At 44.2% G+C, this 12,899-nt stretch overlaps 1 protein-coding gene across 1 annotated transcript in view; it reads left to right on the top strand.

Moving 5' to 3' along the window:
• The window catches only part of CPLANE1 (ciliogenesis and planar polarity effector 1), a 147,366-nt gene that overhangs the window by 119,892 nt on the left and 14,575 nt on the right, over positions 1-12,899 (top strand). Inside the window, 2 exon segments of the mRNA XM_038743655.1 lie at positions 1,960-2,087; positions 11,896-11,985. Of these exon segments, the coding sequence (XP_038599583.1) occupies positions 1,960-2,087; positions 11,896-11,985 (218 nt within the window).

Genomic DNA, 12,899 nt, shown 5'->3' with positions numbered 1-12,899 from the left:
GAAGCGATGCACACGGTAAGTGCTCAATAAATACCATCGAATGAATGAATGCTGTGTGACCTTGTTGCTGTGGGACCCACTTTTCAGGAAGCAATACCATTTCATAGCGGTCGAAACTTGCTACCCGTTCTCCCAAATCCGGAAAGCATCGTGTGCCTTCTGGGGAATCATTTGCTTGGGAAATGTATATATGTTTGTACATATTTATTACTCTATTTATTTATTTTACTTGTACATATCTATTCTATTTATTTTATTTTGTTAATATGTTTGGCTTTGTTCTCTGTCTCCCCCTTCTAGACTGTGAGCCCACTGTTGGGTAGGGACTGTCTCTAGATGTTGCCAACTTGGACTTCCCAGGCGCTTAGTACAGTGCTCTGCACACAGTAAGCGCTCAATAAATACGATTGATTGATTGACCTTGGTCAGGTCACTTCGCTTCTCCGGACCCCAGTTGCCTCATCTGTAAAATAATAATAACAATAATAATAATGTTGGTAGTTGTTAAGCGCTTACTATGTGCAAGGCACTGTTCTAAGCGCTGGGGGGAATACAAGGAGATGAGGTTGTCCCACGTGGGGCTCACAGTCTTAATCCCCATTTTACAGATGAGGGAACTGAGGCACAGAGAAGTGAAGTGACTTGCCCAAGGTCACACAGCAGACATGTGGGGGAGGCGGGATTTGAACCCATGACCTGTGACTCCCAAGCCCGTGCTTTTCCCACTGAGCCACGTGTGAGACCATGAGCCCCACATAGGACAGGGACTGTGTCTGACCCCATTTGCTCATATCCACCCCAGCGCTTGGTACGGAGCTTGGCACATAGTAAGCGCTTAACAAATACTGTTATTATTATTATTATTATTTCCATTTGTCCCAACGGACAGCTGTGCCTTCCCCAATAATTTGTAGATACGTACGGGGGTTTTTTATATGTACGATGTACATGGACTGGAGTGGGTTATGATTCCAGGGCCCCACTCCACCTCTCCCCAACTCCCCAGCTGGTGCTGGCTTGCTCCCCATTCCCGGAGCGCCTGCTGGCAGCCCCACTCCTCCCCTGCCTCCTCGCCATTCTGGTTAAGGGAATTTTTTTGATCCGCGGCTCTTGGCCGTATCATTTTATTACGGCATATTCGGCTTGGACCACGCCCAGTAGAAGCAGCGTGGCTCAGTGGAAAGAGCGCAGGCTTGGGAATCAGAGGTCATGGGTTCCAGTGCCGGCTCCGCCGCTTATCAGCTGTGTGACTTTGGGCAAGTCACTTCACTTCTGTGCCTCCGTTCCCTCATCTGCAAAATGGGGATTAAGACTGTGAGCCCCATGTGGGACAACCTGATTACCTTGTATTCATTCAGTCGTATTTACTGAGCGCTTACTGCGTGCAGAGCACTGTACTAAGCGCTTGGGAAGGACAAGTTGGCAACGTATAGAGACGGTCCCTACCTAGGCTCACAGTCTAGAAGATTATTATCTGTCTTCTCCATCCGTTAAAAGCGGGGTCCACTCCCCTCCGGGGGTCTCCCCATCCTCACCCTTCACCCCAGCGTTCATCCTCACCCTCTTGTCCTCCTCAGGGACGCTAAACACCACCATTATTAGATTATCGCCTTCTTCCTCCCCTAGAAGCGGGGTCCCCTCCTCCCCACAGTCCTCCCGGGGGTCTCCCATCCTCTCCCCACCGGCTGGCCGGCCACGTAAAACAGTGCTTGGTACATAGTAAGTGCTGTGTTTCATCTGTCCACATGTTTTGTTGTCCGTCTCCCCCTTCTAAACTGTGAGCCCATTGTTGGGTAGGGACCGTCACTATATGTTGCCAACTTGTACTTCCCAAGCACTTAGTACAGTGCTCTGCACACAGTAAGCCCGCAATAAATACGATTGAGTGAATGAATGAAATACCAAAATTATTATTATTATTATTACATCATAATGAATCTAGTACTCCTTTTTCTATAGGGATACTCCTCATGGTTGCACCTCGTTAACGAGTCAAGCTGAAAAAATCAAATTTGCTTCAAGACCTGTTTATGCTCAGAAAAGATCCAGCCTCTCCCGAGGACCTCAGAATTCAGTTTGGTCAAAGGGTAAGACCTAAATGCTCTTCATTTTTGCTTTCCTCAACAAGATGTCTTCGCTCTTGTCATTGCTGTTGTCAGAATTCAATTCAGTCAAAGAGTAAGGCCTAAAATTGTCATTTTTGCTCTCCTCAGCAAAATATCTTTGCTGTTGTTGTCTTTGTTCTTGCTATTTGTCTGTTTTGAGAGAAGATTTGGAAATGATGGTAGGCAGGCCTTGAGCCAGCCAGGCAAGCAGTCCTCTGGGCACATTCAGGAGGCCAGTGACGAAGGATTATTTGTTGCCAATCAAAGACCTGATTGTTGCCCCGAAGGTAGGAGGCCAATCCAGAAGGCCAGGCACCTTGCCCCGACCTCTGATCGTTAGGGGCAATGGCGACGTCAAAGCACGGAGAAGTCATTGGACTTCAAAGGATCGGCACGCTAAATGGCAGTGACCTTCTCCAGCTCTCTGACAGTGCTGAAGATCGGTGACTCTAATCAGTAAACCTACTGTCTGCTGCCCAAATAGGAGAAAAATAACAGGATCTGACGAAGGTCCAAACAGTGACATCGCATACGTCGTATCGTTGCCCATTAGCGGTATATGAAAGATGTGCAGGTCACTGCAGCCAAGTTCTGGAGTGGCTATCAGCTCACACTCCCCAGTCCAAGCTATTAACAATAATCATCATCAATCATATTTATTGAGCGCTTACTATGTGCAGAGGACTGTACTAAGCGCTTGGGAAGTACAAATTGGCAACATAAAGAGACAGTCCCTACCCAACAGTGGGCTCACAGTCTAAAAGTGGGCTATCGGTTAAGCACTTACTGTGTCCGAATCAATCAATCAATCAATCGTATTTATTGAGCTCTTACTGTGTGCAAAGCACTGTACTAAGCACTTGGGAAGTACAAGTTGGCAACATATAGAGACAGTCCCTACCCAACAGTGGGCTCACAGTCTAAAAGAAGCACTGTTCTAAGCGCTGGGGGGATACAAGGTGATCAGGTTGACCCAAGTGGGGCTCACAGTCGTCATCCCCACTTTACAGATGAGGTAACTGAGGCCCAGAGAAGTGAAGTGACTTGCCCAAAGTCACACAGCAGACAGGTGGCGGAGCCAGGATTAGAACCCATGACCTCTCACTCCCAAGCCTGTGCTCTCTCCACTGAGCCACACTGCTTCTATTAGTACAACTAAAGCATTGAAAAGCGGGGCCCGACTATCCAAAATGGCTTTAACTGGAGGAGAGTAACGAGGTCTGCGGGTCTGTTGGAGTACATGAAGTGTAGAGGACAGTGAACCGGCACTTTTCGTAAACAGTCTGCGAGCCATCAAGATTGGGTGTAGCCAAATAGATCCCGCTTAGGACTGGTTTGATGAAAACAACTTGGTCATTTAAAAAAATATATATATTGCTTGCTGCAAAACATCAACAGCACCTTGCAGCTGCTCATGATTAGAATAGATTGGAGGACTAGAAAAAAAAGACCTGTGAGAGGACATGCAGATGAAGATGAGAAACTTGTGCCGTCCTTGGTGGGAAGCAGTGTGGCCCAGTGGAAAGAACCCGGGCTTTGGAGTCAGAGGTCATGGGTCCGCCAATTGTCAGCTGTGTGACTTTGGGCAAGTCACTTAACTTCTCTGGGCCTCAGTTACCTCATCTGTAAAATGGGGATTAAGACTGTGAGCCCCCCGTGGGACAACCTGATCACCTTGTAACCTCCCCAGTGCTTAGAACAGTGCTTTGCACATAGTAAGCACTTAATAAATGCAATTATTATTATTATAACCTAAAGCCGAAAAGATACAGGACTATACTGACTGCTGTCACACTAGTACGCTATCGCGCCGTGTCAATCAATCAATCAATCAATCAATTGTACTTACTGAGCGCTTACTGTGTGCAGAGCACTGGACTAAGTGCTTGGGAAGTACAAGTTGGCAACATATAGAGACAGTCCCTACCCAACAGTGGGCTTACAGTCTAAAAGGGGGAGAGAGAGAACAAAACCAAACGTACTAACAAAATAAAATAAATAGAATAGATATGTACAAGTAAAATAAATAGAGTAATAAATATGTACAAACATATATACATATATACAGGTGCCGTGGGGAAGGGAAGGAGGTAAAATGAGGGGGATGGAGAGGGGGACGAGGGGGAGAAGCTGCTTCATGAAGCCGAAGCCATTATGAGGCCAAAATGAAAGGGTTGATGATGATGATGATGATGATGGCATTTGTTAAGCGCTTACTATGTGCAAAGCACTGTTCTAAGCGCTGGGGGGATACAATGTGGTCAAGTTTTCCAACTTGATACAATGTGATCAAGTTGTCCCATGTAGGGCTCACAGTCTTAATCCCCATTTTTGCAGATGAGGGAACTGAGGCTCAGAGAAGTTAAGTGACTTGCCCCAGGTCACACAGCAGACTTGTGGCAGAGCCGGGATTCAAACCCACGACCTCTGACTCCAAAGCCCGGGCTCTTCCCACTGAGCCACGCTGATGGTCTGCTGAAGCGGTAGCAAGCCGAGACTAGACGGCTCCGTCTTCACGCCTCCTGCCGACTTGTACTTCCCAAGCGCTTAGTACAGTGCTGTGCACACAGTAAGCGCTCAATAAATACGATTGATTGATTGATTGATTTCTTCCTTTGTCATCGGCAGGCATTGACTTCAAATGTCTGTCTGTGGGGTGGGATGAAACCAATCCAATAATCTGTTTTTAACGCCCAACTCCTCCTCTAAATCCCTTGTGGGCAGGGGTCACATCGCCCAACTCTGTTGGAGTGTCCCCTCCCGAGCGTTTTGTGTGGGGCTCTCCTCAAAGCAAGCGAGCGCTCAGTACATAGCAGGGATCAATCGATAACCGTCGATAGATAGGCAGTATGGCATAGGGACAGGGCACGGGCCTGGGAATCACAAGGTTTGCTGCCATTTGCTGCATGGGGATAGGCCCTACTGAGAGCTCACCTCCTCCAGGAGGCCTTCCCAGACTGAGCCCCTTCCTTCCTCTCCCCCTCGTCCCCCTCTCCATCCCCCCATCTTACCTCCTTCCCTTCCCCACAGCACCTGTATATATGTATATATGTTTGTACATATTTATTACTCTATTTTACTTGTACATATCTATTCTATCTATTTTATTTTGTTAGTATGTTTGCTTTTGTTCTCTGTCTCCCTCTTTTAGACTGTGAGCCCACTGTGGGGTAGGGAGCGTCTCTCTATGTTGCCAACTTGGACTTCCCAAGCGCTTAGTCCATTGCTCTGCACACAGTAAGCGCTCAATAAATACGATTGATTGATTGTTGTCTGTCTCCCCCCCTTCTAGGCTGTAAGCCGGGTGTGGGCAGGGATCGTCTCTCTCAATTGCTGAATTGTACTTTCCAAGCGCTTAGTACAGTGCTCTGCACAAAGGAAGCGCTCAAAAAATACCATCGAATGAATGAATGAATTTGTCTGCTGCATGGGGACGGGGCACGGGCCTGGGAATCACAAGGTTTGCTGCCATTCTCATCATCATCATCAATCGTATTTATTGAGCGCTTACTATGTGCAGAGCACTGTACTAAGCGCTTGGGAAGTACAAATTGGCAACGTATAGAGACAGTCCCTACCCAACATTGGGCTCACAGTCTAAAAGTTGGGCTCACAGTCTAAAAGACTTATAGGATGAATGATTTAGTTCAGACCAGTTTGCTATTTGGACTTCCCTCTTTAAGAGAGTGCAGTACGTTATTGTTGCAGTTGTAATATGCTTCCAGATTTCTTCTGCGTAGTTTAATTTGGACTGGCTCTGCTGGAATGCCAAGACTTGCAGCCCAGGCTGAATAGGCATACTTCATCAATCGTATTTATTTATTGAGCGCTTACTATGTGCAGAGCACTGTACTAAGCGCTTGGGAAGTACAAATTGGCAACATATAGAGGCAGTCCCTACCCAACAGTGGGCTCACCGTCTAAAAGGGGGAGACAGAGAACAAAACCAAACATACTAACAAAATAAAATAAATAGAATAGATATGTACAAGTATATTTGATATGTACAAGCATACTTGAGTGAATCCTGTTATTAGGCATTTAAGGAGGTACAGAAAATTTTGGGATTCCATTTCATCACTTAGTTGACTGCAGCATCAGTGCACTCATTGGGCTCTTCTTTGGGTGTGAGAGTTATACAACCATCCGTTCTTAAAATGAATTTGCAACGCATTCGTAGTCTCGTGCCTTGAGCTCGCCAGTCCCGCCGTGACCCTTGGCTCACGTCCTGCTTCTGGCCTAGAATGCCCTCCCTCCTCAAATCTGCCAAACAGTCATTCTTCCCCGCCTTCATCCATTCATTCAGTCGTATTTATTGAGCGCTTACTGTGTGCAGAGCACTGTACTAATCAATCAATCAATCGTATTTATTGAGCGCTTACTAAGGGACGCTTGGGAAGTACAAGTTGGCAACATATATCCTTCAAAGCCTTACTGAAGGCTCACCTCCTCCAAGAGGCCTTCCCAGATTAAGCCCCCTTTTCCTCAGCTCCCCCTCCCTTCCGCGTCACCTTGACTCGCTTCCCTGGCTCTTCCCCTCCCCCTCTCCACCCCACAGGACTTAAGTATATATCTATAATTCTATTTATTTACATGGATGCCTGTTTTGCTTGTTTTGATGTGTGTTGACCTATAATTCTACTCATTTATGTTGATGCCCGTTTTACTTGTTTTATTACTCTATTTATTTATTTTACTTGTACATATCTGTTCTATTTATTTTATTTTGTTAATATGTTTGGTTTTGTTCTCTGTCTCCCCCTTTTAGACTGTGAGCCCACTGTTGGGTAGGGACTGTCTCTATATGTTGCCAACTTGTACTTCCCAAGCGCTTAGTACAGTGCTCTGCACACAGTAAGTGCTCAATAAATACGATTGATTGATTGATTGATCTCTGAGCCTCAGTTCCCTCATCTGTAAAAAGGGGACTAAGACTGTGAGCCCCACGTGGGACAACCTGATCACCTTGTAAACAGCACCTGTATATATGTATATATATATATATATAATAAATGCCATCATTATTATTCTCTGGGCCTCAGTGACCTTATCTGTAAAATGGGGGTTAAGATTGTGAGCCTCCCGAGAGACAACCTGATCACCTTGTAAACAGCACCTGTATATATGTATATATGTTTGTACATATTTATTACTCTATTTTATTTGTAAATATCTATTCTATTTTATTTTGTTAATATGTTTGGTTTTGTTCTCTGTCTCCCCCTTCTAGACTGTGAGCCCACTGTTGGGTAGGGACCATCTCTATATGTTGCCAACTTGGACTTCCCAAGCGCTTAGTACAGTGCTCTGCACACAGTAAGCGCTCAATAAATACGATTGATTGATTGTTGTCTGTCTCCCCCCCCTCCTTCTAGACTGTAAGCCCGGTGTGGGCAGGGGTCGTCTCTCTTAATTGCTGAATTGTACTTTCCAAGCGCTTAGTACAGTGCTCTGCACACAGTAAACGCTCAAAAAATACCCTCGAATGAATGAATGAATTTGTCTGCTGCATGGGGTTGGGGCACGGGCCTGGGGGTCACAAGGTTTGCCGCCATTTGTCTGCTGCATGACCTTGGGCGAGTCACTTAACTCCCCTGTGCCTCAGTTCCCTCATCTGCAAAATGGGGATGGAGACTGTGAGCCCCACGTGGGATAGGGAGAGGGTCCAACCCAATTTGCTGGTTTCCACCCCAGCCCTTAGAATGGTGCCTGGCACATGGTAAGTGCCTAGCAAACAAATAATAATAATAATAATAATAATAATAATAATAATAGCATTTATTAAGCGCTTACTATGTGCAAAGCACTGTTCTAAGCGCTGGGGAGGTTACAAGGTGATCAGGATGTCCCACGGGGGGTTCACGGTCTTCATCCCCATTCTACAGGTGAGGGAACTGAGGCACAGAGGAGCCAAGTGACCCGCCCAAAGTCGCACAGCTGACAAGTGGCGGAGCCGGGATTTGAACCCGTGACCTCTGACTCCAAAGCCCGGGCTCTTTCCACTGAGCCACACTGCTCCTCATGCAAGTTCCGCAGTTATTATCATTATTATTAGTATTATCATTAATTGGGCTGCCCCTTGAATTAATTCAGTCCCAGCAGGAGGAAGGAAAGGATCATCGCGCCAAGCCCATTTCACAGATGGGGAAACTGAGGCTCGAGGGATCCGAAAACCCCAGATCAGGCTAGATCAGACTCAAACGTCCCCCTGAATCGAACCTCCCCGATTGCTGCTCCTGCACTGTATTAAGTGCTTGGGAGAGGACAATGATAATACAACAAACACATTCCCTGTCATCATCATCATCATCAATCGTATTTATTGAGCGCTTACTGTGTGCAGAGCACTGTACTAAGCGCTTGGGAAGTACAAGTTGGCAACATATAGAGACGGTCCCTACTCAACGGTGGGCTCACAGTCTAAAAGGGGGAGACAGAGAACAAAACCAAACATACTACCAAAATAAAATAAATAGAATAGATACTAACAAAATAAAATAAATAGAATAGATAATAAAATAAATAGAATAGATAATAAAATAAATAGAATAGATAATAAAATAAATAGAATAGACTTCAAGCTGTTGACTTCAAGCTTACAGCCTAGAGGACCTGATACCAACAGGACTCAAGCGGGCTCTTTGTAGACAAGCAATACATCCAACCTGATTACCTTGTATCTACCCCAGTGCTTAGGACAGTGCTTGGCACGTAGTAAGCACTTAACAAATACCACAATTATTATTATTATTATTATTATTATTATTATTATGCATTGTTAAAGAAGCTACATACCCCCCAAGCATGGCATAGTGGATCGAGCACAGGCTTGGGAGCCAGGAGATCTTGGGTTCTAATCCCAGCTCTACCACTTGTCTGCTGTGTGACCTTGGACGAGTCACTTCACTTCTCTGGGCCTCAGTTCCCTTATCTGTAAAATGGAGAGCGAGACCGTGAGCCCTCTGTGGGACAGGGGCTGAGTCCAGCGTAATCACCTTGTATTTCCCCAGCGCTTAGAACAGTGCTTGGCACATAGTAAGCACTTAACAGATACCATAATAATAATAACAACCATTATTATTACCATTATAACCATAATAACCATTATTATTATTACCATGATATCACTGAAGAGTACAGATGGAGATACAGATACATTATTACCATTATAACCATAATAACCATTATTATTACTATTATTATTATTATTATTATTATCATGATATCACTGAAGAGTACAGATGGAGACAGTCAATCAATACTATTTGTTTATTTTTATAATAATAATGATGGCATTTGTTAAGTGCTTACTATGTGCAAAGCACTGTTCTAAGCGCTGGGGTAGATACAAGGTCATCAGGTTGGACATAGTCCGTGTCCCACTTGGGGCTCACAGTCTCCCCCTCGTCCCCCTCTCCATCCCCGTCATCTTACCTCCTTCCCTTCCCCACAGCACCTGTATATATGTATATATGTTTGTACATATTTATTACTCTATTTATTTTACTTGTACATATCTATTCTATTTATTTTATTTTGTTAGTATGTTTGGTTTTGTTCTCTGTCTCCCCCTTCTAGACTGTGAGCCCACTGTTGGGTAGGGACCGTCTCTCCAACTTGTACTTCCCAAGCGCTTAGTCCAGTGCTCTGCACACAGTAAGTGCTCAATAAATACGATTAATCCCCAATTTATAGACTAGGGCACTAAGGCGCAGAGAAGTGAAATGACTTGTCCAAGGTCACACCACAGGCAAGTGACGGAGCCAACATTAGAAATCAGGTCCTTCTGACTCTCAGGCCTGCCCTCTGTCCAATAGGCCACGCTGCTTCTATTGAGCTCCCGTGTGCAGAGCACTGTACTAAGCTCCTGGGACAATACAATAGACTTAGTAGACTTGCTCTTGCTCTAATGGGAGACAAATCCAAAATTTATAGAGAGGAGGAAGGAGGAAAATTGTATATATGGATGAAAACTTAAGTGAAAGGGTATGTAAAGCAATAGTTTTCTTGGCACATAGCAAGCCCCTAAGTATTATTATTATCATTGTTATTATTACTGGTGCCTGCTAAGTACACGAGTGACTAGTTGAAGTGCTGAGGAGGTAGTGGGGAAGATTTAACCTGGGGAGAAGAGAAATTAATCAGGAAGGGTCGAAATCACTCATTACGAGGCCCAGAGGAAATTCGCACAAATGATTAAAACCTCCCAGAAACACTCCTTCACTGGGCAGGACCCAAGAGGAGGAGGATGAAGGATGCCCAAGATCAGTCAGTTGAAATGAGGTTTCTGCAAGAAGGGAGGATAAGATTTGCGAGAAGCAGCGTGGCTTAGTGAATAGAGCACGAGCCAGGGGGTCCAAGGACCTGGGTTCTAATCCCGGTTCCGCCACATGTCTGCTGGGCGACCTTGGGTAAGTCACTTCATTTCTCTGTGCCTCATCTGTAAAATGGGGACCAAGATTGCGAGTTCCATATGGGACGTGGCCTGTGTCCAACTTCATTAACTCATATCTACCCCTGCACTTTAACAAGTACCATAGTTATTAGTATGAAGGGAGGGCAGAGCAATGATTTAAGTAATAATAATAATAATGGCATTTATTAAGACCCAGGGAGGCACATTCTCCAACAGTGCAACCCAAGAGAGGAGTGTTGGATGGCAACTGCACCAGACAGGTCAGCCTGATGGGCAGCAGTTGGCAGAAGGGATGCCGTCCTTGAGCAAAGTTTTCAACAAGATTGGGGGTTGGAGAGAGCATCCCCAAAACAGAGAGATCCCCGGTTGGGACGAACCATTACTGCAGCAGTTTTACACACCCAGTACAGAAGGAGATGCCGGTCACCCTCCCATGAGAAGATTTGTACTTCCCAAGCGCTTAGTACAGTGCTCTGCACACAGTAAGCGCTCAATAAATACGATTGATGATAGTATCATTTTCGAAAACGAAGGTGTGGATATAGCTAGGTAGAGAGAGCAATCGGAGATGGAGAAGAGTCATGTTAGTATAGTAAACTGTGTGAGTCGATATTAAAGGATTTCATATAGTCCCGTGACCATGGCCTGGTTGTATTCCTTTTACACATCAACTGTGCTGTTATGAAAATACTGTTCTGAAAATGCACACTTTACATTTCAAACTATCCTGGATAGGGAAAACGCAGACGTGACGTCTGCGGCTAATTTTTTTTTTTGACCGACATATTATCCCCATCTAGATTTAATGACGTGATATTTTTAATACTCCCTGTTTGGCTTTATTTTCTGTTCTGTGACGGAAGTTCACAAAAAATTGGGTTTTGTTGTTTTGTGATGACCTCCAAGGGCAGGCAATTCCTGCCTATGTTATTACGATGGTCATAGAAAAGGATGCCGCAATCTAAACAATGGTCTTTCCTGCTACCTTTTTAGCTTCATGAGTATCCATTGTGGGCAAGTAGTAATCTTGGCCGGATTGGTGATTTAAAAAAAAACCAAAAAAACTGTCTCTATACCGTTATAGTGTATACTGAATTCAAATACACATTTAGTTTTTTTTATCTTGTCTTTAGCTGGCTACAATAAGTTAGAATGTGCTCTTCTCCCAATTTAGTAAGCCATTTATCTTAAATATCAGATACGGTGTGTGACACTAGGGGCTTTTCTGAAGCATATTATGTTTTCATCCTTTTCTCAACATTTTCCGCATTTGTAATGGTAAGGTGATGAATCCAAAGCCATAAAACACGGCCATCCTTTCCGTTGTAGTTTTATGCTTTTACATCCAAGTAAAGAGCTTTGTTTTGTCTTTAGGAGCTGCCAAGTTCGCGGTTCAGAAACAAACACGGGATGCCAAAGTGACACTAAGAAATGCACCAAGATCTCCAGTCACCTCTAGGCAGAGTAAGTTGTGAAGGCCTTGAAGTTAATAGTTTGCTGAAATACTAAATGAATAAAAAAACAGAGGTAAATCACAATGAAAAATGGAAAAAAAATTACCTAGCAACATTTTGGAGAGACTGGTAGGTTTTGAACACTGGCTCCATGCTCTGACTCAAAGAAAGAGAATGAACTGTAAAAACACGTGTAAAGACTCACGATGGATTCCTTTTCTTAAAATAATTTATTTGTATTCTCTCGGTGCATAGCTCCATGTCATTTTGATTTTCAAATGATATATGATGCGTTTCTGTCACTAGGGAAATTTTGTTTACTTAAGGGATAGAAGGTAAAACATAAAAATGAGAATAAACCCTGTGTCTCTCCCTCGTTCCCCTTCACTGGCAGGCTCCCAAACACACCAATAGATTTCTTAATTTAAAATGAAAGTCACTGTGATGGCTAAAGTCACAAACATTTTTGGAGGAAATGTGTGGAGAGGCAAAATGGAGAGTCCTGTTCAGTTTTGGAAGAAAGAGTGAAAATGTAGAAAAATTAATCATTCTGCTTTGCAGTTAGTAACTATTGCTACCTTCATTCTTTCTTAATCAGTAGTATTTAACTGCCTGCCTGCTGTGGGTAAAGCATTGTACTAGGCAAGTACAACAGAAAATTAATGTCTCTTGCCCTCCAGATGCTTACACCCTAATGGAGGAAGCGTTTAGGCAAAATATTTACAAATAGTGGGAGAAGGAAGAGTAAGGATATAATGGGAAGTAATACCATTATTACCAGGATGACTTAGCCAAATAAATTCATTCAATCGTATTTATTGAGCGCTTACTGTGTGCAGAGCACTGTACTAAGCGCTCGGGAAGTACAAGTTGGCAACATATAGAGACGGTCCCTACCCAACAACGGGCTCACAGCCTAGAAAA

Source organism: Tachyglossus aculeatus, chromosome 3, assembly GCF_015852505.1.
Source record: "Tachyglossus aculeatus isolate mTacAcu1 chromosome 3, mTacAcu1.pri, whole genome shotgun sequence".
In the NCBI taxonomy this organism is placed as follows: Eukaryota; Metazoa; Chordata; class Mammalia; order Monotremata; family Tachyglossidae; genus Tachyglossus; species Tachyglossus aculeatus.
This window is presented reverse-complemented; position numbering and strand designations above follow the sequence as displayed.